The 25,652-nt window shown below is 41.1% G+C and overlaps 1 protein-coding gene across 1 annotated transcript; it reads right to left on the bottom strand.

Moving 5' to 3' along the window:
* Window positions 1–2,518: 2,518 nt before the first annotated feature.
* LOC142018452 (lysosomal amino acid transporter 1 homolog) lies at window positions 2,519–25,175 on the bottom strand. The gene is made up of 9 exons (XM_075004287.1): window positions 25,131–25,175; window positions 20,959–21,111; window positions 17,758–17,887; window positions 14,950–15,040; window positions 14,844–14,873; window positions 12,148–12,272; window positions 9,820–9,915; window positions 8,796–8,981; window positions 2,519–2,814 (listed from the first exon to the last, which is right to left on the bottom strand). Exons 2-9 carry the CDS (start codon window positions 21,009–21,011, stop codon window positions 2,713–2,715), a joined length of 813 nt encoding a protein of 270 aa, XP_074860388.1. The 5' UTR covers window positions 21,012–21,111; window positions 25,131–25,175; the 3' UTR covers window positions 2,519–2,712.
* Between the last annotated feature and the right edge of the window lie 477 nt (window positions 25,176–25,652).

The following is a 25,652-nucleotide window of genomic DNA, read 5'->3' as shown; positions in this document are numbered from 1 at the left end:
GAGTGAGGGTGGGTGGCAAGGAGGCAGAGGACAGGGTTAGATGGGGGGCTGGCAGTGCCTGGCTTTGGGGGAGAGGAGGGGCTTAGGTGGGCAGCTCCCAGCTGGCTGGAGTGACTGGTCTGTGGCTTGTGGGCAGCTCGGGAAGCTGGCCCCAGCAGCACAGGGGCTTGGACAGCTAGCTGTGGCAGCGAGGGGCTCAGGTGGCTGGTCTGCAGCCAGCAGGTGGGCAGCTGGCCCCCACAGCATGGGAACTTGGGCGGCTGGCCCACGGCTGGCAGGTGGGTGGCTCGGGCAGGGGGCATCAGCAGCATGGGGGCTCGGGTGGCTCGAGCAGGTGGCTTGGGAGGCTGGGCAGTTGGCCCCTGGAGTGCAGGGGCTCGGGTGGCTTGCCTGTGGCTGGCCCTGGCAGCATGGGGCTCCAGCAGCATGGGGCTCGGGCGGGTGGGTGGCTGGCACTGGGCTCAGGCAGCTGGCCAGCTGGGGCTGCAGCAGGAACCCACAAGGTAGGGGTTGCGCTGTTAGCCTGGCTGGTCCAGAGTCGGCCTCCTAGGATTTCCCAACTTATGAAGAAAATGCATCATCATCCTTCACATTAATTTTGCTTCTGCTGTTTCTGATGTTAAATTACATTTTTATGAAAATTTTGGGCCAAGAAAAACTATTTGTGCTTATTTTTAATTTTAATTAACATTTTTATATCAAGTTTTTGTGTTTATCTGAAATTACAAATTGATTTCTTTGTTAAAAGAGGAGTTGGATGATGGTAAAGACGAGGTGGAGGGCATGAGGGTTTCTCAAAAATCAAAAGGGGCATGATGCTGAAAAGATTTGGGAACTACTGATTTAAAGAGTAAAGTCTTGTTTTGAGGTGGATGAAACTGAGCCTGGCAAGGACAGCTTACACAAGGTCTATGCACCACCCTATTCCGAAGGCTTAAAATATCATAGGCAATGCTTCTGCCTGGCAAGGACTTATCACACAGGAGGAAATTACAGCTGGTCTCATTACACTTCCATACTTTACAATATGGTATATTGTAAATAAGAATAACCCAGGAAACTACAGGCCAGTTAGCTTAACTTCAGTGCCAGGAAAGATAATGGAACAGGTAATTAAAGAAATCATCTGCAAGCACTTGGAAGGTGGTAATGTAATAGGAAACAGCCAGCAGGGGTTTGTAAAGAATAAATCTTGTCAAACTAATCTGACATCTTTCTTTGATAGGATAACGAGCCTTGTGGATAGGGTAGAAGCAGTAGATGTGGTATACCTAGACTTTAGTAAAGCATTTGATACGGTCTCTCATAATATTCTTACCAAACAACTAGGCAAATACAATTTAGATGAGGCTACTGTAAGGTGGGTGCATAACTGGTTAGATAACCGTACCCAGAGAGTAGTTCTTAATGGTTCTCAATCCTACTGGAAAAGTATGACAAGTGGGGTTCTGCAGGGGTCTGTGTTAGGACCGGTTCTGTTCAATGTCTTCATCAATGATTTAGATATTGGCATAGAAAGTATGCTTATTAAGTTTGCTGATGATACCAAGTTGGGAGGGGCTGCAACTGCTTTGGAGGATAGGGTCATAATTCAAAATGATCTGGATAAATTGGAGAAATGGTCTGAGGTAAACAGGATGAAGTTTAATAAAGACAAATGCAAAGTGCTCCACTTGGGAAGGAACAATCAGTTTCACACATACAGAATGGGGAGAGACTGTCTAGGAACAACTACAGCAGAAAGGGATCTAGGGATTATAGTGGACCACAAGCTAAATATGAGTCAACAGTGTGATGCTGTTGCAAAAAAAGCAAACATGTTTCTGGGATGCATTAACAGGTGTGTTGTGAACAAGACATGAGAAGTCATTCTTCTGCTCTACTCTGTGCTGGTTAGGCCTCAGCTGGAGTATTGTGTCCAGTTCTGGGCACCGCAGTTCAAGACAGATGTGGAGAAACTAGAGAGGGTCCAGAAAAGAGCAACAAGAACGATTAAAGGTCTAGAGAATGGGACCTATGAAAAAAGGTTGAAAGAACTGGGCTTGTTTAGTTTGCAAAAGAGAAGATTGAGGGGAGACATGATAGCGGTTTTCAGATATCTAAAAGGGAGTCATAAGGAGGAAGGAGAGAACTTGTTCTTCTTGGCTTCTGAGGATAGAACAAGAGGCAACGGGCTTAAACTGCAGCAAGGGAAGTTTTGGTTGGACATTAGGAAAAAGTTCCTAACTGTCAGGGCTGTCAAACAGTGGAATAAATTGCCAAGGGAGGTTGTGGAATCTCCATCGCTGGAGATATTTAAGAACAGGTTAGACAGATGTCTATCAGGGATGGTTTAGATAGTACTTGGTCCTGCCATTGGGGCAGGGGGCTGGACTCGATGGCCTCTCGAGGTCCCTTCCAGTCCTAGTGTTCTATGCTTCTATGATTCTACTGTGAAAGCATCTTATTCTAGGTATTTCTAGAGCACTCCTTGCTGTAAAACACAACATATTATAGGAGACAAAGACTAAAATGAGGTAATTTACAAAATTTATTAACTACACATGTTTACAGTACAGAAGAAAGTAAATACTATTTTCTTCACAATATTACAAAAAAACAAGGCACTGACAATAAGGTTGGTCCCTACGCAATTTTAATCTTTGCTCTGAAAAATCTTCAAGTCCTCCAACTTTAAACTTTACTGGAAAAAAGTATATCGAGGCAGAAACTTTAGGAACCCTCTTCGTTCACAAGTAATGGTTCCACTTCCAATGCCACTAAACTGGGGGTTCTCTTGGTCTGCTTGCGATACATAATAAATTGTGCAGTCATCTGGGTATTTTTGGATAAGGAAATGAACAACAGGAGCTATAAAGACTGTATTTTCAGTTCTCTTTTGATTGAGAACAAAAAAGTTGCCAAACTGCATGAAAACCAGTCATCCATCTACTTCACCAACCCATCTCAGAGAGTGATCACTTTGATTCTTCAGAGAATGTTCAAAACTCTCTACAGAAGATTACTGTGCCTATAAGGTTTCTTCCCATCCCTGGTAGATAATGGCTAGTTTATGCTCTGATGCCTGAAGGCTTATATTCCTTTTTCAAATCTAAATGTGGACATTTCCAAGTCCATGTATGTGTAATCCTCCTTCAAACGCAGCTTTGCTTTTGCTCAATTACATTTTATAGCAATATGTTCCTCTAACAATGGTTCTGGAAATCTAAGATTACTTTTTTCAGTAGTATTCAGAATTTTTTTTTTTAACTCCAAGTACCAGACTACCTTAAATTCAGATCGGTGTAGTTCTGAGGATCAAATTAATCCACATGCAATACAGGGCAGGCAAGATCCTGGCCCTCATTGTAGTCCCTATATATGCCACGCCGTTGACTTGTAGGGGTGTAAAGAAGACACAGTAACCCCTGTGTTAAAGCCCAGCACAGGAGCAGCATATGACTGATATTGCCCTATACTGTACTTATCAGAGTGCCATGCTGGGATTAGAACCAGAGGGAACATTTCAGGGGCATGAGGGAGAACTGACACACTGCTCTGCATGTGGCCAATTCTGGGCTCCAAAACCACCCATAAGCGGGTGAATGGAGCTTATTTTAAATGAGAGCAGCCCATCGGGGCCTACTCTAATTTACTGCGGGGGGTTCTCTGATCCCCAGCAAAACCCAGAGTCTGAGAGGGGCAGAGCCTGCTTAAAGAGGCCTTCTCCCTCACCTTCTTGGCTCCACGTTACATGTTGTGTCTCCTGCAGGTGTAGCACAGATGCTAACCCAGTACATACAAATGTGCTCACTTAAAACCACTCCTTTCTTAGTATGGCAAAGGGGCAGAATCATGAGGAGTGAAACGAGCTTCCCTGTGACTTTGTGCAAGAGATTCAATTAAAAATAGATATTTAGTTTAATTCATTTGTATTAGAGTTGGCCCTCCAGGCACCAACTGGGATACCAGAGTTCCACGGTGCTCAGTCCTGTACAAATGCACACTAAGAGATGGCCCCTGCACCAAAGTTGTTTCTAAGCAAAACAAACAAGACAGGAACTGGGAGGAGACACACACAGGCATGGAGAGGTTACTTGTTTAGGTGACATGGTAGATCAGGCCTACTGTAATCCAAGTCTAACTCCCTGACCTGTGCCTCGTTTCCACACCAGTGGTTTTTGGCCTTTTTTCATTTGAGGACCTGTAAAAAGGTTCAGATGGAGACATGGACCCTCTTGGAAATCTTAGCTTGTGGGTCTCCCAGGGGTCTGCAAGCAGTTTAAAAACCAGTGAATTAGACCAAACTATGGTTAGTGTTTATATCCAACCCTGAAGGTGATTTGAAGAAGGAGGTGGAGTGGACAGGATCAGGAAGGAAGCTTCAGTCATAGGGACCTGCATGAAAGGCATAAAAGTATAGGATATGGAAGCTTACCAGGCAGCTTTACACACAGTACAACACATGCCCCTATTCAAGCAGCTTTGGGTAAGACTGTGTCAGACTTCTGCTATACTTCAAATCCCATTTTACAAATGAAACAGAATTGCTTGGGGAGGAATCCAGATGCATAAGAGCTCTATACTTTATATAAGTAAACTTGCCTAGCAAGCAGGAGCAATGAAGCATTTGAAGCTAAGGCATGAGGCTATTTCAAGAAATGTTATTCCTATAGAAGCTTGCTGGAAGGTTCATGTGGGTGTGGAGGCAATTTTCTACATGCTATGCACAGCCCTATGAATCAACTTGGTTTCTCCATGCTTTACAATACCCCACCTCTGGGATCCCTTCCAGCTAAAGACTAGTCAGTATTTCATTTGAAGATGGTGAATAAGCACTCTTAGTCACTGCTGTATTAACATGAGGCTCTTTCACTTACAGCTGAGCAAATTAGCTGCACAGCACTTCCAGCTATTGAAGTCAGAAAACCAACAGATCAGGAATTTGATAAGCCCCTCATCCTGCAAGAAACTGGGCACCGTGCTGAATGCTTTCATCTCCCAAGGAAGTATTAAGAAAAGCTCCTTTGGGACTCAGACTTTCCACTGGTATGACTATGGAGTTATTCAACTGAAATCAGGCTGTAGATCTGGGAGTTGGGACATGTGGCTCCCCTACATGTCAACACAGACTATCATTTTTAGCCCATGACCACTGCCAGCTTGGTGGTCTGTTCTATTTAATGAGATTAAGAGCATGGGAAGGAACCAATTATGAAATAACTTGCAATGTATAATTTTAGACCTGTATTTCTAGAAAGTGTTTTTATTAATAGATTAACTTATTTGGGGATTTAAGGAATAAAATTAAAAATGCTAAAAGCCCTTTTATATAAAAGTGTGCTTATTGTTCATGTTCATAACTTTCCCATTAAAAACTAAAGCCTGAGTATGTGGAAAGTTTGGCTGGCTCAAAGCCAAACTAACTAAATAGAACCAAGTCCATGACAATCATTGTGAACTAATGGGTCACAAATTTGTTTTCTAAGTCTATAAAGATATTCATGTGCAAAAAGTGATACATGAAACCATCCTGAGAGAATCAGATGCTGAGAGAGAAGCAAGTTGTATGCTCAGCTGGGAAATTGCCCTTGCTGAATTGGCAGGTCAGGCTTACATCCTCTGCATGATGTAATTAAATTACAACACAATGAAGTTTTGTAAAAGTACAGAATGAATTCCAAATGGTTGCCCAGCAAATCACAAGAGGCAGGACAGATAAGATTCTGGCTATTGTTGCTTAGCTCTGGCTGACTATACTTATTTTTGGCTCTCTAGTAACAAAGGAATCTGGAAATAACTATTCAGCATTTCAATGTAGAGAGGCTGGACCTATGTACTACATATCAAAACAAATAGGAGAGGCAAAAATCTCCGTACTGGATCTGTCCAATTTATGCACTAGCCAATGTTTTGGAGATTCAGCTTACAGATAAGGACATAGAAAGGTTCAAACAGAACTAGTTGGGAGGTTTCAGGATGGAAATCTAATGACCCAATTCTGTCTCTTAATTACATGGATGCACCTCTCACTAAAGTCAGTCCCCAGGGAAATCAATGAAAGCTGCAGCCAGGTGTTTGAGGGAAGTGCAGGCTATTAGCTACCCTAATATTTGGCATTTTTATAGTACTTTATGTTGAAATATAAAGTAACTGCAATATTCAGCAAAACTCTTATGCCTATGCAACACTGTACCTCAGCCAAGCATCCTAGATCATCTACTGACACCTAAAGATGAAACAAACCTGGACTATGGGGAAGAAGGTTCCAGAAACAATGATCTACTGAGAATGTTCTCCTAGGCCATTTCAGTCTAGGGACTAACCTCTTGGCTAGCTTCAGCTGCTATACCAGATACCTGTGAAGAAATCATGTCGTAGACAGTTATTTCATAACTTGCTGGCAGGGGAAATATGCTCCTAAGCCTGTCAGTTACAGGCTGGTTTTGTCCTTGCTGCATGATGCTTTCTCTCCCATCTACGATAATTCTGGATGTTCTCAGAAATTAACTATCAGGAAAAAAAAAATCACTCAGAGAGTGATTAGCCACAAATGACATACGCTCTTGTCTTATGAAGACTGGGAGCTTTCTGTTCTGATTTCCTCTGTTCCCAACAATTAAGGGAGCCTCCTTACCATTTTGATTTTCTAATAACTGTCTAATTTCATGTGTGTTTGCTAAGATTAATTTTATTTCATTTTATTTTGCAAGAAACAGTTATGAAGTTCTCTTTGCAAAGCACCTCCATATCTTGAGGTCTTAAGGCAGGAGGTCTTTTGCTTTTGCTTTTCCTTTTCTCTTGATTGCAAATTTTCTTCAAGTTCCCCAAACCAGGCTGGAAGCATCTGTTTTCAATCCAGTTTGAACTGGGGGACTACTGGTAGGATTGGATTCAGATTCTAATCAAGTCACAACTGAAAAATGAATCTCATGTGCACTTAGGTATTGTGATTCTGGGCAGTTTGTGGTCATGTTCCTGTTAGGAATACATCATAGGAGGGAATGTACAAATAAGCAAGTAGTGATCTGTCAAGATAATTAGCACCCAAATTCTGATTTTCTTTTTTGTAAGTACAAGCAGTTTTATATTTCCAGTGAAGGCCAAAAACTTCAGGGCTTCATTTATGGAATGAAAACCTTGTGTGCCCAAACAAGGGTAAAGAGCCATGAAATGCAACAGTCTGCTCGTACTAGAGAAATATGTCACCAGTAATAAAACTACATCCTTCAATTTGAAAATGGGCATTTATCCTTCATACTGTATTAAAATTGTAGTGAAGTTTTGGTGTTCATGTGCTAAAGGACGTTTTTTGTCTTCAGAGGTACAGAGCAGGGTTAGTAGCCTGAGCAAAAGAGTGAGCTAATCAATCTGAAGTTTTAACAACCGCGCTATTTGTAAGCTTTCAGATGGTTCTGGGACTTTTCACTCTATTGCAATTTTACACTTGAGGAGGGATACAATATACAATATTTGCTCGTTAGTTTAAGATATTGACTTGAAGTTCTCAACTCTGACATATGAGGATCAGGAATACTTCCTCTTAACACTAATGCTTAGTAGAACTGAAAGCTGGGAAATCCAGGCTCTGGGAATCATACAATTAGATAGTTTGGAATTCTGTATTGATTAACTCAACTGTTGGAATTTCTGTAGTACCCAATTATCCTCAGAAACATTTAGCTAAGATTAAACAGGGTGAGCCTCAGTGTACCAAAACTCATACTATATTTCTATTGTGTGCAGCTGCTTAAAGTAAAACAGTAATGGAAGAGGTTAATTCACATGAAATTGTTCTAACTGTGACAAAACTAAGTCGGCTCCTTGGATAGCTTGCACTTAAATTCATAATGCTACTAAACTGAAGGCCAAATTCAATTTAAAATGGGCTGATTTTCTTACAATTGCTCAATTCTCCCTCCTAAGGTATCTCAAAGTACTGCTTGTTCACTAACTGGCTTTAGAGACAAAACATGGAATTTTAACTGACAAGTATAATGGGGTAGATAGTTATACAGAGTGGTAAGACCAACAAATATGTTATTATTCACTAGACTTATAAAACAAAGGCTTAATACTGTTCAACAGTTCGCTGGTATTAGTATTTTTCCATCAACAAGAACAACCATCTTCCGAAAATGACTGCACAGATATAGCAATGACTAGTGCACCAGAAACATGCACAATACAACCTGAATTTCGAGAAAAGTTCATTTTAAGATCAAGCTCCTTCCGTTACTTACAGTAGCCTGGCATACTAAACTATGTTGTAATATATGCTGCTGTGCATAACTCTTAAAACATATACTTAAATGCATAGGTGCATATACTTGTACTCATGGTGATGCACCTAGTTTTCTGGGCAACTGCCGTGTGTTTTCATAACATGCTTCGTGTTTGTTCTTCACCGCTAGATAAATCTGGCAATAATGCTATTCAAGATATCTCTAAATATAGGCCAGTTTCAGTTATCTGCCTGTGCACTTTGGAATAATTTGTGAGAACTGCTCAGGTATCAAACACACATTAACCATGCACAAATTGTGGCCCACTGCGCACACCTAAAACTGAAAATTTGGTCCACTACCTATTGACTACAAAAGGTAAGGCTATCCAGTGTACCTTTAATTTGAATACCTTATTCAAATATATTGGACATCTTATAAAACTGGGCAAATGATTTTTAAAAAGATGACATTTCACAATCAGTTTAGATACAGAATAAAAGCCATCTGAAATTGCAATTCAGTCTCAAATTACAGTTCACTATGTGAACACATTTTTCAGAAACTCTTGCCCTAACCAGAAAAGGATACAAAAATATCTAGAAACAGAACTCCAAAGCTTCCAATGAGCCATGGAAGATGGTGTAAAAAGTAGAGGTTTCTGAGAGATTCAGCTGCAGGCATCTTTAAAACCAGGCTCAGTCCATAAGTACTGTTCCCCATCATGGCTAATGCAAACAGCAGATAAGATGTGCCTTCTGTGGATCTTCTTTGGAACTACAAATATGCATTAAAAAATCTTTAATAGAAAAAGGTCACCTACATTGACCAGTTATGGATATTTGTCAGTTATTTTGCTTTTTAACATGCATACAGAAATTCAAACACTTATTTTCTATCTGGAAAAGAATGTTTTTAATGCTTCAGCCTTCATTAGATCTAGTACCTTCTGCACCAGAATAACCTAAATCAGTAGTTATGTGCATAGTTCTGGGAAGTAATGCATGTTAACTCCCACAGTTACAGAGCAAAAGGGGACTCCAATGCGTTTATTACACTTTAGAAATCTGTTTCTCCTTTTCTTTCTCCAGTGCAGCCATTTTAAAAAACTGCAACCTCCTACTTCAGAGAGGCCTGGCAGATTGGAAATACCCTGCAGTTCATAATGTAACTCATTCCAATGCCTATTGTTCTCTGCATACAGGTTATGGAGTCGCAAATGGCACTTTTGAAGTCATACTGTGCTATGTTTTAAACTCATTGTTTTCTACAGAACTCTACATTATTTACATATTTATTGAATAGAGAACACTGGTCTATCAGAGATATAAACTGCATTTTGGTTTTCATGTACCAAATGCATGCTTATGCCCTGAACTTATAAATCCAGATGTCCTACTCTTGCCCTCTCTGCATCACCCTGGAATCTTCTCCTCTCTCTTACTGGGGGAAAAGTTTTCCTTCCTTGTCTCTTCCCATTTCAGATGGTCACAAACGAAAAGTTCAGATCTCAGATGGAAAGAGAAGTTTGTGTTCGGTGAGCAGAAGAATCCAGGGTATCAAGCAACAGGCAGCATACTGCAATTTAAGTGAACTCAACCAAAAACATACTTACATTTTTATACAGTTGGGGAAATCTAGATCCCAAGTAAAACACACAAGAGACATAGCCACAAATGAAGCCTGACATTTCAATCATACCAAGAGTATTCTGAAAAGCCAACAAAAGCACAAAAAGATTTTGGTTAAAAATCCTTTCTAGCATTTCAAGAAGCTTTGACTGCATTATGACCACTGGCTTTCTGGAAAGGGACTGAACCAGAAAGTCCTTCAAAGCAGTTCAATGCTGCTGAAAATGGCCAAAGAAGTGACTGCTCAAAAGTATTTGATCTTTACCTTGGGCAGCGCACACTAGAATCCAAACTAGTGGCACACAACAGTTAGGGTTTGATGCTAAATATTAATGCAAAATGCTGCTGTTCTTAATAGGGAGAGAACTGAACTAGGTGATTTAAAGTCAAAATTTAAAACTTCAGCATCGGCCCACAAAATGCAAAGCTTACTGTGGACACAATGCACTTCCACTGTGTTCAACAGGAATTGTTTAGTTTCCTCACTCTGATACATTTTAATTGTCTATGCTAATGAAGTCTTTCGGAAGAGTTTTCGAAAGAAGGGGGCTCTTCTGAAAGATCCTATGGAGCGTCTACGCATAAAAAAGCATTCTTCTGAAAGTAAATCAAATGAATGCCGTGCTCTTCCACTCTCGTTTCAGCAAGAACACCTTCTTTCGAAAGCTTCTTTCAAAAGAAAATGTGCATAGATGCTCCGCAAGGCCCTTCTTTTAAAAGAGCAGTCCTTATAGCGCATGATTTTTCCATCCCTGGCCCATTCATTTGAAAGAGCAGGGGCTTTGTGGACGCTCTCTTTTGAAAGAGCAGATCAATTTTTTGATCGGTGGTGTTGTGCGTGAACTCACTCTTTTGAAAGAAGTTCTTTCAGAAGAGATCTTCCTGAAGGGTTTCTTTAGAAAGATCTCATAGGGTAGACATAGCCTTTGAAAACAAGAGGATTCCCTGCTGAGCAATGTTGTTTGGATTGAAGGTCTTCAAAATGCCGGACTATACCCCTCAACTTACTTATTAAGCTACAGGAGATACAAGTGTAATTTCTTCCCAAATCAGTGGCTAACCCTATGTATCCAGTCTCCCAAATGAGTGTTTATGGACTTGTCTGCACTTCTCCAGACATCGATTTCCCAGGGGGATGTGCTAAATTGAACACTCATTGCTCTCCTGTCGTGCAAAGAGTACGGGAAGTTGATGGAAGAGTTTGTCCCATTGACTTCCCACTGTGGGGACGCTGCAGAAATTCAGCTTAAGGTAAATCGACACCAGCTATGCTACTGACTTATCTTAAGTAGACTTTCTCCCTAAGTGTAGACCTGCCTTTAGTTACCTAGTATCAATGATGAGAAGGTGCATTGCTATGTCATTAATCTACAGAGCTGTTATCTTGCTAATGGAGATATTTTTATGAAGTGCATCTAAAAAGTATAAATTCATGGTCTCCAAAAGTCAAAAGAGGGACACTATCTTCCCAAATGTCAACCCCTGTTCAGGAGAGGAGATATTTCATTACATGAACTTTGCTCCCTTTGTTTGCACTAAGTCATTAATTCATGTACATCTTCTCCTCAGTAGGCAAGTACAAAAATTGAACTAATGCCACACTAGTACTGATCCAGGAATGGCGTCAAGAAATATCCTCAGATGGGGAGAATATGGTCCTTACTCTTTTTTTTTAAATAGAATTTGAACAGGTTGGGGAGAGGAGAAACTCAGGGCAGGAAAAGATTTCTTTCGGTACAAATTAGGAAATCCCAGTATAATGAGGGCTGCAAGCTTGCATTACTGCACTCAATATTTCTTTAGGAGAAAAAAGTATTCAATTAATTGTGACATATTTTAACATCTTAGTTAATCTTAGCAGGCCACAAATTAAAAGAAAACAATGGTTTTTACTACTTGCCTTAAATGACTACAGAAAAATTCAGTTAATTGGTTTGTTGTTAAATATGTTAATTTCACGATTATAATCATTTGTGAATTTCCAGTCATATGAACTGGAAAGCTATGTAATGTTTTTAAGTGGCTGTATTTTAATAACTGCTGGAAATAACCTCATGTCAAATATCAAGACAGGAAGACTGAACTGCAAGACATCTCCACAGCTGCTCTAAGGCAACTTCTATAATTTTGGGGTGAGGTTTGGAATGTATCCTTCAAACTAATACCCATAATCCATAAACACAATTTCTAAAGCATTCAGGATCATCATGCAAATTCCTAAGAATCATATCCATACACAATGCTTACCAAAATTTTATTTATAGTCTTTCTGTGCAGGGGTGGGGGGAGTTTAACTAAAAAATACAAACCACCTTGCTAGCTTCCAGAATAGTACTCTGGTCTTCATTTCGTAGCAGCACTTGACTGGGTAAAATTATACATAATGCGATATATATCAAGATCCAGATTACACAGAAACTCTTCAAGTTTAAGCTGCCTGCAATAAAACACAATAAGATAGCTGATAAATGACTTGTTGGTTAGTAACATTGCTACTTGCTTGTACTTTAATGTATAGAGTTGAACATCTATGCATGAAGACAAGTTTCACATTCAGTCTGCTTGTATACTAGCTCCTATTGAGGCATTCATGTTCAGCTAGCACAGCAAGCAAAGAGCTGCTACGATAATAGAACAGAACATGTCCTATCCACAAGTATTGACTAAACAGCCCAAATACAAAAAAATTTGGAATGTAAATTTCATAATTGCCGCACAGGTTTTGCTGTTAAAATATGACCTCTCCCGCCAGCAAAGCACTTAAATACATGATTAACTAAGCCTATGAGTGATCCCATGAAATCAATGGGACTATTCATGCCTAAAGTTAAGCATGCACTTATGTGACTTGCTGGACTGTGGCTCTAGTCACCTACCAAGGATTTCTAAAGAGCAGAAAATATTATAAATAATTCAGTGCATAAGGTGATTTCTGTATTACCAATAGTTCTTATAGGCTCCAGATGAAATCAGCACTCCACTCTGCTAGAAGTGGTACTAATACACATACAGCAAGACAAAGTCCCTGTCTTATGAGTTTGCCGTTGAAAAAGCCAAGACAAAGGACATATTACTCTTGCTGTTTAACAAATGGGGATCTGAAGCACAAAGACTAAGATCCAGATTTTTAAAGATATTTAGCTATTGCTGTGCTCTCATTAGCTGAGTGTTAATGGGATTTAGGCTTCCACAACTCTTTGGAAAATGAAACAGTCTCATAAACCAGTTAGACATTGTACTACTGAGTGTAGCACCAGCAATATTCCTTTAAAAATCTGGGCCTGCGTGTCTTGCCCAAGGTCACAAAGAGTCTCAAGTAGAGCTGGGCACTGAATCCAAATCTCTGCTGTCCCACTAGCCCACCCTAACTTTAGAACTATTTTTCACACTCTAGTTAGGCACGAGTATAACTGAAAAGGGACACAGCAGCCATGGCTACAGACTTCCCTTTTTTTATTTATTTTTTTTAAAAGGCTACGAAATAAAACAAAACCAGAGCTCAGGACATGCCATGTAATCTTCATCTTGATGTAGTTAGCTATTGCATGGATTTAAGAGCAGTTCTGTATTTGCTGCCATTAGTTCTTTATTCAGCTGGGCATGTCTAAAGTTTTAACTCTGCTTTTTATGACCTTTGTTAAGCCTTTAGTTTTAATACTTTCATTTTGACATTTAAGTTCTCCTCTGGATATGGCCCAATATGCTGTTCTTGTTGAGCTTTTACAATCTGAACAGAACTTAAACTGCTATTACAATACAAATGGAAGACAGAAAATTTTCCAAGATTCAACGCTATAATTATTGGTGGGATTTTATGAAGCAATTCAAGCAATTTCATTCTTTCTGCACTGGGCCTTTCTGAATATACACAGTTACAGAAAAGACATCAAAACGTCAAGATACTTTATGCAGTTAGCAAATACAAAATAAAAAGTCTAACTTTGATCAAAATCAGACAAACTAACTGAACATAACCTAATGGAAAGAAATGCAAGCTTTCAATCTTCTTTCACGTATGCTTAGATAGCTGAAAGTAGACACAGGTTCAACCTCTTAAATCTGGTAGTCCCTCAAACGGCAACATCCAGGGTCCATCATGACCACGGATGTTGCAGGATCAGAGAGTCCTGGGGCTGGAACCAGACCTGCATCGGGGGCCGGGGGTGCAGGGCCTGGAGCCAAAGGAAGTGGCTGGCAGCCTGCTCCAAGACAGAGCTGGAGCCCCTGCTGGTCCTGCTGCGGGGCAGAGGGGTGCGTAGGACAGAGTCTCCCACGGGAGGAGGAAGATGGAAGTGGGGGAGCAAAAGCCACCAGATTCAGGTGGCTGGAGAGCCAGCGGTGAGGGCCTGGTATCTTGGGAGCTAGCTGGTAAGCAGTGGGGCTGAGGAGCCGGCCAGGGAACTGGGCAGCCAGCCAGGGAGTTGCAGAGGCTGAATAGCCAGCAGGAAGCTGGTTTGGGTCAGCTGACCAGGTAACTAGGGCTAGTGAGCTGGCCAGGAAGATGGCTGGGGAGCTGTGGGATTGCAGCTGTCAAGATGAGGAAACTGCAACTGGGGCCTGAAGGCTGGCACCCCCAGCTGGCCCAGGAGCTGGAGGCCAGCATTCCAGACCTGAAAGCTGCAGGTGGTGTTGGTGAAGTGGCTGGAGCCCCCCAAGGGCTGTGACCACACCAGTCTGGCAAAATCCCTCATCTGGGTCTGTTCAGGTCCTGACGGTGCAAGATCAGGGAGCTGCAACCTTTAGTAAAACTAAGAAATAAACTAAAATAAACTATATTCCACAAAATTATTGGATTTTTAAACACTTAAGTGACAGTCTTACATAGAAAAATGCTCAGAGTTATTACAGTCCTTTACTAACAAGTTACGTGTAACAAATTCTGACCAGGATAGGCTGCATTTACTGACAAATATAAATTACTCTGCAAAATCTCCAAGTCAGTCCCTGAAGAGGAAGAATGGGATTTTCACAGGGACCTAAGAAAACTTACTGAGATTTGGATGCTTACCTCCTTTTAGACCCCTCTGAAAACTCATACCTAAAAGTTCAAGAAAAGCATATTGAAGTACTTCACTTCATATTGTGGTAAATGAATTAATTGTTGAAAATCTTACATTTTGTCATCTTCTGATTTTTGAGCTTATAGTACGCAAACTGTGAGATCACAATTATGTCCATGTTAACATAAAAGATGGAAGTGACAATCTGAAAGAAATCAGAAGATGCACCTGCTTATACATCAAACAAAACAGGTCAGTGTTTTTGGAAATGACCTACACAACATAGAGAACACAGGGATGGTAAATGCCAAACTTACGCAAAAAAAAGAAAAAAATCTCTTTAGGATACAAACCAAATTAGATTGCTGTAATATACTGTAGTGCACATTTACGGTAAGGCAAATTCCTGGTCCTTAGAGCTGAGGCAGCATGGAGCTTGACCTATGCAGTCCAACTATTGCTACAATGGCAAAGATTAAAATAGATTTGAAAGGAATGTGGCACAGTTTCTGTCGGGGATAGGTGCTGAATCCCTTCCCTTGCCCAGAGATGTGTGTCTGCCTGACCTGAGCACCATTCACTTAAGAAGGCAGTGTGCACGCTCACTCCTTCCCCCATACTGAAAGAGTATGCCTTTCTTTCCTTCTATTTCATAGCTGGGGAGATGAAATGGGTAATGCCCGAAAACTACAGACGTGTTATAAACTGGAATTAATCTCCACCCAGTCGTGTTGTCCCTTATGGCCCGTGACAGTATTCAAGGATATTCTTTTTAAACCAAGAAGGGAAAGTAAATCAGTAAAGGGAGAAAATATTGCAGATCCAGCTAAAGTATCATTGTATAGCTACACCAATGTCTTTCACAGAGAAATCCTCCCATTCCTGCAATAAGCACCTTTTTCAAATTATTCAGGGATAAATCCACCTTTGAACGGTTCCCTTTCCTTTACTAATGAAGCAATGGCCAAGGAAAGGTGACAAGTGCTTAAATTTAAAAAGATATCAGCCCATCTTGAAGAACTAGTCTGAAATCTACAAGATGCACTTTCATAAAGCCAAGACCAAAGTATTGAGAACAAAAAAATCAAATACACAAATATAAAATGCAGAACAACTGGTCAGGCAGTAATACTGAAGAACAGGATCTTGGGTTATAAAACTGAATGTGAGCCTACAACATGAGACAGTAGTGATAACCTAATGGCTATGGTTACACTAGTAAGTTTTGTGGACAAAACCCCGGCTTTGCTAAAAAAAAAAAAAAAAAAAAAAAATGGTGGAACATCCACACACAAAATGTGTTTTGTCGACAATTTGTTGACAAAACTCAGCACTTTCCCAGCAGTGTTCTGCCTCTTGGCCACGAGGCATAATGCTGCCGTTGACAGGTTCTGTAAACAAAAAAGCCATCTAGATACTCTGGAGGACCTTCTTTCAACAGACAGGGCATCCAGAACAATGGACAGCCCAGTCTGCTGTGCTTCTGGGGTGCCTGTTTTGTCAAGAGAGCAGCCAGGCAGTCCAGCTGCTCTGCTGACAAAGCGGTGCGCTTTTGCAATTGGATTTTGTGTGTGGCTGAACTCTGTCGCCAGAAGCTTTGCTGGGAAATCAATTCCGAAAGTGACTTCTGTTGACAGAGTGCTGTCATGTAACCACCAATGTAATTCTGCGGTGTATTAACAGAAGTGCTGTATGTTTGACATAGGAGGTAATTTTCCTGCTCTTCTCCGCATTTTTTGAAGCCTCAGCTGGAGTACTGTGTCCAGTTTTGGGGGGGCACACTTTGGAAGGCCAAGGACAAACTGGAGACAATTCAGAAGACAGTAACAAAAATGTTCACATGAAGTCTGACCTATAAAGAAAAGTTAAAAAAACTGGATATTGTTAACCTTGAGAAACGAAGTCTGTGGGAGACCTGATAGTTCTTCAGATATGTTAAGAATCGTTATAAAGAGGACTGTGATCAATTATTCTCCATGTCCTCTGATGGTATAGGGCAAGAAGTAATTGCCTCAATCTACAGCAATGCAGATTTAGGTTAGATGTTAGGAAATGCTTTCTAACTGTAAGTACTGGAACAGATAGCCAAGGGAGGTTGTTGAATCCTCATCAAGGTTTTTAAGAAGCAGTTAAACTAACACCTGTCACAGAATGTCTAGGTAGAGGTGACGCTGCCTGGGTTGGGGGATGGACTAGATGACCTCTCAAGACCTTTCCAGTCCTACATTTCTATTATTCTAGAACAATTCAATTTTGTTTTACACAATTTTGTTTTTACTCCACTCACCCCCAACCTGACTTATTAGGGAAATTTACCTTGTCTGAAGGTAAACAGGAAAAGACCCACTAATATTATTAAATAAAGCCTATTTCGTCACTTAAATGCTCAACTGCGTGAAATGGTTTATGGAATACAGTAAACTCTAATATCTGGAACTCTCAAATAACTGGCATTTTAACCATAAGTAAATTTTAGTTATGTTACCATAAGTACAGAATAGTGAAAGTAAAAACAAATAAAGGCAGCAAATATAGTACAAGTTTCCAGGATACAATACTACTGTTGTTGGTAAAGTATCCTACATACATTTTTGTTTGTTTCTTTATATCTAATTTTGTTTTTCTTTAGTGTTACGCATTTTTAGGTATACCTCTCTATTATTCAGAATATTGGAATATCTGGCAACCAGATATGAAAGAGTTTACTGTATAAGTAACAGTATAAAGAAAACTAGCTGGTGACAGATAAATCACTCTCAGTCTGCAAATAAAAGCCACACAATACAAACTTAAAAAAGGGTGATAATTAGGTGAAAACAGCATGAGAGGTGATTACTTCCTTTTCTAGTATCCATCCTTCTCTGTAACAGCTAAAAAAGGATACATTTTCAAAATGATAAATCATGTAGAAAAGTTGATTACCTGAATTGGCAGTTGATTTGTTAAATAACAACCTATAAGATTAGTAAGGTCCCCTCCAATCCAACACAGCAAAAAGCCCAGAGAGAGCGCTTGGTCCACTTTTCCATTCTGATAAGCAACATAAAGTTGACTAGAGAAAAAAAATCATAAGAGAGGCAAACATGAAATATTTAGCTTAGTTTTGTTTTTAAATAAAATATATTTAAAGGCCCAGTCATGAGGAATTTCCAGTAGAGGGACTAACAGACTAAACTAGTATTACGAAAAACATAATTCCCCTTGCATGGTGTCAAGTATCGGAGGGGTAGCCATGTTAGTCTGGATCTGTAACAGCCAGCAACGAAGGGTCCTGTGGCACCTTATAGACTAACAGAAAAGTTCTGAGCATGAGCTTTCGTGATGAAAGCTTCTGATGAAGTGAGTCTGTGCTCACGAAAGCTCATGCTCAAAACTTTTCTGTTAGTCTATAAGGTGCCACAGGACCCTTCATTGCTGTTATAATTCCCCTTGCGATTAGTAATTCTGGTAAGTCTACAGACAAACGGCTCAATCTGGTCCCTGACAGTTTTTTTCCCCTTGGAATGGAGCGAAACAACCAACCTGTCAAGTTTGCTGAGTACGCTACTGTAGCTACCATATTTACTTATGTTGAACCTGGAAAAATATTCACATTTTAATGCAGGGGAGATGATGTGAGGGTGATGCAGCTCATGTCTATACTACTGCTTATGCTGGCCAATCTTGTGTTGCTCAGTTGTTTGGAAAGAAAAAAACAAAAAATTCCTCTGAGTGACATAAGTTTGGCTGGCGTAAGTGGCATTGTGCATAGTGTTATGTTGGTAGGAGTGCTTCTCTTGCTGACATAAAGCCACCTCCACGAACAGCAGTAGCTACTGTCTCCATGGGAGAGCTCTCCCCCACAGGTATAACGCAGCTATACAAATTATCTTAAAGCAGTGCAGCTGCATCGCTGCCATTGTAAGCTTGCTAATGTAGAAATGACCTTACTCCCATTTTCTCTGAATGGAACAGATTTGTGTCATATTAGCACAACAGAAAAAGTACATCAGGTTCTTTTGCTAGCCACCATCTACTGCTCTAAACATAAACATCCAACTAATTTGGCATATGTTATTAGACTGATAAAAAACAGAAATGTATCCAAGATAAACTTAGAAATAGGCAGCTTTTGAAAAAGGCTTCAGGCAAGTTTACAAATGTGAATCTGAAGACTGCTTAAGATTCTAAACTTACGGTAGTGCAGCAAACAGAAAACAGACAATGGAAATAAGTCCTATGAGAACACTCCAGTACTCCCAAGCATTTTCTACACATTCTTCCAAGAGATGCCAAATCCATGGTGTTCCATTTATACACAATCTCCTGTTGTCTATGTGAGAGATATTGAAAGCATGTGCATACAACTCAGGAGCCATCATTCAAGTGCTGAAATTCAATTTCAGGAGTTTATTTTCAGCTGTTTTTACCCCCTCGCAAATCTGTTTCTCAAGGCTGAATGTCCTCTCTCTCAAAAGACCCGCACACCCAGATGGGTGACTTGATACAGCAGATATTTCCAATTTTATACGTGGACCTGCCAAATTCAACAACACATAATACAGTTACTGTGATTGTATCAATATAAAAGACCAAATCAAAATTTTCCATAATTTGGCCGCTGGAAGTATTGTTTGGGAACATGACGTCAAATCAGAATGAAAGTGTTGTTAAAGCCTGAAATCCCAAATGCACTTGCTTATATAGACCACTTATTAAAATGGACAAATAACATTGTCCAGAACCAGGTACTACGCAGGCAGATATGGTACAGGTTACTCCACACATTTTACATAGTAACAAAGAGTTCAATAAATTCATGGAGGGAAGGGCCCTCAATGGCTATTAACCAGCATGGGCAATGATGGCATCGTTAGTCTCTTTTTGTCAGGACTGGGAATGGGCAAGAGTGGATAGATTACCTGCTGATTACCTCTTCTTCTCATTCCCTCTGGGGCACCTGATATTGGACACTGTCCAAAGAAAGGATACACAGCTAGATGGACCTTTTGGCTTACGCAGTATGACTGTTCTTATGTTCTCATCCTATTTAAAAGTACCTGTGGCATTTTAATCCCCGGGTCTGCCCTTGATAGAGACTGACAGTTGTTTCAAACTTTAATATATCTATAATGTGAAAAAACTGGACATTACAGGATAAAGTAAATCAAGCAACCCACTTCCCCTTAGAACTAAGGCCAGGTTTTGAAACTAGGTCTCTCAGCGTAAGATTAACCCAGTGAAATAGTGGGTTTCATATGCTGGTTTTCTGATATATGAAAAAAATATTAAAATATTAAAAGAAAAATCTGTTACAACAGAATTTCCTTAGTCAGATATTTAAGGATTGGACTGTGTTTAAACTTTGTCTGGAATCTAAATCATAGAATATTGATTTCTTGAGACTTTCCAATGACTTCTTCAGAACAGTTTTCCTTTAATAATATCATACTTACAGTAGATTTCTAAAATGTGTTTTCCTTTTATTGTAGGTTTGGCAAGTTTATATTTCTGTATTTCAAATAAAATACCCAATATTTCAAACTCGTCTTTTGTTGTTTCCTGCAGCTTGTAAGTTACATTTATTACTTGAAAGGTTTACAAAACATTACTGTTTCTAAACATAAATAAGGTGTGCCTCAGCACTGCATAAAATTACATAAAAGAGCTTTCAGAAAGTACAAGTTCATCTTCAATATGCCACTGACCACTGCAGAATGAACTGGAAAACGGGCTTTTCAAGAGTGTTGTGGAGGTGTCAGTAACAATTCCAGAGTGAAGCTTGCATTAATATTCCAAAGATAATGAAATCAATATATTGTACACATGGAGAGTGTGTAGGAATTACACACATCAGCACCACACCGAAAAGTCTTACTCTTAGGCTAATGACAGAACTTAACGAAAGTGGTTTCAGATTTCTAAAGATCTTATACCTTAACTTTCAATTCCACAACCAGAACGAACAAGATCTGCATTAAAGCACATTGTTCTACTATATGTAACACAGAGCCATTTTGAATTGTGGAGCCAGTCTATAAGGGATTGTGTTGAAGCTGTTTTTTTTTTTTTTTACAATAAAATAAGCTATTTCCAACGTCTTTTATAATCTCACAGGCTGATGGCACAAAATAAAAGTTGTACATCATAAAAGCAGGATTAGATTTACTCTCCCAAGGCCTGGTCCATATTCCCATGAGACCTCTGTTAGCTGTGACATCATAATGGAGTACAGGCTGGGGAATCACACTGCAGATGGAGCTCGTTGGCCCTGTAGGGGAATTGATGTCACAAGACCTATAAATAAATAAATAAACAAATAAATAATGTTGACATTATACTGAATCCTCCACTTATCCTGACTAGTAAATAGTTCAGTACATGTTGTTGCAGTTACTGACTGTTGTAGCCATTTCTGCAAGTCACTTTTAAAGTTTCACAACAGTGTGTGTGGATGGATACAAGGAAGACACTTACCTGATTTTGCACCACTGAAGTCATGGACCACACCCTCTATTATGCATGCTGCTAAAAGGCAAGTATCTTTAATCGTTCAGAAAGTGTTACTGTTGTGATAGAAAGAGTTTTACATTTTGTAAGTAACGATCTGTGTACATATGACTGCTACAAATTTTGAACATATAGCTGTTCCATTTCTCATAATGTCTGTTTCACAGACCTGTAGAAGAGGCTAGATAAATAACCATCGTTCAAAACTGTGGTTCCATTGCTGTACATCGACATGGGTATTCATTAAAAGCAAGCTACTTTGGATGCAGTCAGGGTACATTCACCTGTCCTCTGTCAGCATGGGGCCTCCCTCATTCCCAACAAACAAATCCACAGCCATTAGAGAAAACTAAACTTCAAAAGATGGCTGGAATTACATGGGCCACTAACTCTTCCCAGGTGAATGAAATCTTTGGCTTTGGCCTCTTGCCACACAACACATTTAAGGCATGTGGTCATTCTGGGTTTATTTTTACAAAACATTTTCATGGTTCCTTCACTTTGGTGTTGGGAACTCCTGTAATCTACTGTAAATTCTGCAATCATTGCTTGTTTCTCTTAAAGTTTCACCTTTGGGAGTAATTTTGCAGTCCTCTGAAGCTTTAAAAGTCACAATGACAAAATCATCAGCTCTGTTGGATGCTGGGACCTCTGTATGCTACCCACCCATCCCTCCTCATGATGACAAAGATCTGGAAAAGGTTAAAAACTCACTTTAGTCGGTTGCTGTTGGGATTGTGCTATTCCTAGTTCAGGGTCAGTGTCCTTTTGCTCCTTTCAGGGACCGTTTTAACTCAGTTCCATGTTGCATGGGGAACTGCACTGAAATGAACAAACTCTCATCTCTATTTTGATAGTGGACTATTGCAGGACTTCCGGGGCTCAGATCAATTTAGTCCACTGAGGATGTTACTACACTTTTTTCTTCCCCTGTGCACAGAAATTTTCATTTTTTTTCCCCAACAACTTCTTAAAGCTCATGAGGTTACTTTATTTTTATTAACTTCTCCACAACTGACTATGTTCTCTGAGGAAAGATAAGGGAAGGAGGACATACATATAACAGAAAGAGAAAAATGTGTGGTCTAAGTCACTAGCAATAATAAAAGGAAGAGAAAACGTAAGAAGGCACCACTCTTTTGCTTTCATTACAACTCTTTATGTGCACAAACCTGTACTTCTGTAAGCAGGTAAATATATTCCTCTAGATATTTTACTGGCTTTTTAAAATATTACTGTACACACAGTAGTTACTGCCACTCTATCTTTGGAAAAATTACTCTAAATTAGCGGTTGTTTTCCACCATAATGAATGATACAGAACACAGTACTTGGATTTCAAAAAGACTTGTAATTGGGGCTTGCCTACAGGAGGAAATTGTTGGAAAGAGTTTTTGTGCTTTAAATTCTTACCCTACCTTATCCCAGAAAACTTTCATAAGTAGAAGAGTCCAAAGATTATGTTAAAAAGAGGAAGGGTGGCTTTGTGGTAAAGCGGTTGTGTCAGAACTCTGGAGATCTGCCATAAATCTGCGTCTCCTTGGGAAAGTTTCAGGCAGTCTAACCTTCAAATGCAGCCACTGAGTGCCCCTCTTCTCAGATGCTCAGCAATGAGACTCCCTTAGGTGCCTGGCTATGAATTTCTGGGTTAGAAAGTGATCACCTCCCTGCCCCACCCAGTTTAAAATAATATTGACTGAAGCCATCTTGAGAATTTGAAAAGGAAAAACAAGACGTGCTATACTTGCCTTTATGTATTCCTGACAAAATTAGTGGAACTAGTCTATATGATAAGACTTATTTCATTCACTTGATCCTATTTTGTTCCTACAAGTCTTTCATGTTCCTATTCATTTTCTTCAAATAATCCTTTTACTAATTTCATGCTCTCAGCATGAATTACTGTCTCTTTAGGATCAACAATCAAATATGTATGTATCACACTTGGAAAAAAATTGACTTCAATGCAAGGCTCCCAGTCTATCACGGCAAAATTCAGCTGAAGAAACAAAATCAATTTTAAAACAAAAAGCAGTCAAGTAGCACTTTAAAGACTAGCAAAATAGTTTATTAGATGAGGTTTCGTGGGACAGACCCACTTCTTCAGACCATAGCCAGAAGAAGAAGTAAATGGTCTGAAGAAGTGGGTCTGTCCCACGAAAGCTCACCTAACAAACTATTTTGCTAGTCTTTAAAGTGCTACTTGACTGCTTTTGGTTTTGATAGTATATAGACTAGCACGGCTTCCTCTGTTACAAAATCAATTTTGAAAGGGAACAAGCCATGAGGCGCAAAGTGAGCACTAGCAGCACATGGGCTGAATGGCCACCTCACATGCACATGGAAATGTTCAGAACACTAGATATAGATCAAACACAAACAGCCTAATCTATCCCAGAGTCCCTTGCCCTGGTTCTCACAGTCTTTTAAAGAAAGAAGCAGGCTCTGGAACTCCCTGAAGGTGGCAGTGGAGGAGTTGGCACAATAATGTGTGGCGGTAGTGATTCAACTGTTTTGTATTAACTGAACTGACTTGATTTCTCCTCTCTTGATGTTCCCAGCTCCATGTTAACTACTGATAATGGGCCACATCCTCTGTGACTGAAGAGACCTTCTCAACTCTGGGCCTCCCCTTGACTGAGACTCCCTCTTTAAATCCTTCTCTGAGCCCCCGCCCCCGCCCCTGCCCCCTACATCTGACAAAGTGCGTCTTTGCCCACAAAAGCTTATGCTCCAGAATATCTGTTAGTCTATAAGGTGCCACAGGTCTCTTGCTTTTGAAGATAAAGACTAACTGGGCTACCCCTCTGATATTTTGTATTGTGAACCACACAGAAACACTCTTGTCACTATCCTCCTCCTAATCCTGAGCCCATATTGTCCCTGAGGCAATTATAGTACTGGGTCAGATGAAGAAAAACTAATGAAAATATATTAAAGTTAGCATATGAAAATAACTTTAATTAGGGTACTGAGGTTATCTGGCTACAGACATACTTTATACCAGCACTCTCTTGAGGAGGGCAGGAACTTTACATTTTAGTACACATACTCTCCTTCAATTTGTCCCTGTGTGTCTTTGCTATCCAACCCTCCAGTACTTATTCTGGGCCCTTTATAAATGCAAATTTGCACCACTGAGTTACAGCCCCTCCCCCGCAAAGGGTCTGAGGCAGTCATGTATAGCCAGGACCAGCAGAGATCCACATGGCAATAGACTCCCAGGCCAGCAGGAAATCACCTGGCAGAGTAAGGAAGAAGCCCCAGGCTCAGTCTCACAGGCCTTGGCCAGGCACCGAGCTCATCAGAAGGTCCCTTGCAGGGGCAAGAGGGAGAGTGGGAGGTGAACCCAAAGCACCGTACAACAACGGGAATCCCTGGGGCTACCCCCCACCCCGCAGAGCGGGATCTCTGGGGCTGCACCCTCCATAAAAGACTCCAAAACCAAACCAAACCCACAGCCCTGGCCACTTGCAGACAGGGATCGCTGGGGCGGCCTCACCAAACCAGGCCCCTGCAGACAGACTGGGTATCCTGGGGTTGTACCCCACCAGGCCCCTTGCTGCCAGCCCGGGACCCCTAAGGCTGGTCCCCAAGCCTGGCCCCTGGAGACAGACCGGGATAGATCAGTCTGCGCAGGTATAGATATATCGCGGTCTGCAGGGGGCCAGGTTGGGGGGTGGGGAGGCAGCCCCAGGAATCCCGGTTAGGCTCCCAGCCCGTCCTGCAGAGCCGCGGTTTCCTGTCCCCACAGCCAAGCGCTTGGCGAATCCCCTCGGCCTCCGCACGGGAGCGCGCGCGCGAACCTGCCGTTGCGGTTCCATGGCGGCAGCTGCGCCAGGCCCGGTCCAGCGCCGTTTCCAGCCCGCAGGCCGCTCCCCCAGCCCCGCCCGGAGAGCCGCCGCGGCAGGCGAGAAGCCAAGGCGCCCCCTGCCGGCCGCTGGGCGAGTCCGCCCGTCACACGGCGAGAGCACCGCACGGCCACTGCTGGGCGCTGAAACACAGACACAGACACAGACACACACCCAGAGCTGGGCTCACTGGCACGCGCGCACAGCCACCCAGCTGTCAGACATCGAGCCCAGCACACGCATCCCCGCCCCGGCTCCTAACGCCCGTGGAGTGGTCAGGTACCCACACGCCGCTACACAGTCCTCGGGCGGCTCTGACGCACAGACACCCCTCCAGATACACGTGGCATAACGCGCACCCAAGACAGGTGCAAGGACACGCTCTGACTCAGCTGTCCAAGTAACGTAGAACTCCGTGTAATTTCACTTCCCCTTGTCTTACTTAATTTAACCGCTGACATGAGCGGTAGAGAACAA

The sequence above is a fragment of the Carettochelys insculpta genome, chromosome 10, assembly GCF_033958435.1.
Source record: "Carettochelys insculpta isolate YL-2023 chromosome 10, ASM3395843v1, whole genome shotgun sequence".
NCBI lineage: Eukaryota > Metazoa > Chordata > Testudines > Carettochelyidae > Carettochelys > Carettochelys insculpta.
The sequence above is the reverse complement of the archived record's forward strand: the minus strand, read 5'-3'. Positions and strand labels throughout refer to the sequence as shown.

Excerpts from the sequence above, each read along its gene's own strand:
- LOC142018452 (XM_075004287.1), bottom strand. The coding sequence starts at position 21,011 with ATGGGAATATGGACCAGGCCTTGGGAGAGTAAATCTAATCCTGCTTTT. Across the intron at positions 17,888-20,958 it reads TCTAATCCTGCTTTTATGAT|TCAACTTTATGTTGCTTATC; the intron begins GTACAACTTTTA and ends TTTTTTCTCTAG. Across the intron at positions 15,041-17,757 it reads CAAATCAACTGCCAATTCAG|ATTGTCACTTCCATCTTTTA; the intron begins GTAATCAACTTT and ends GATTTCTTTCAG.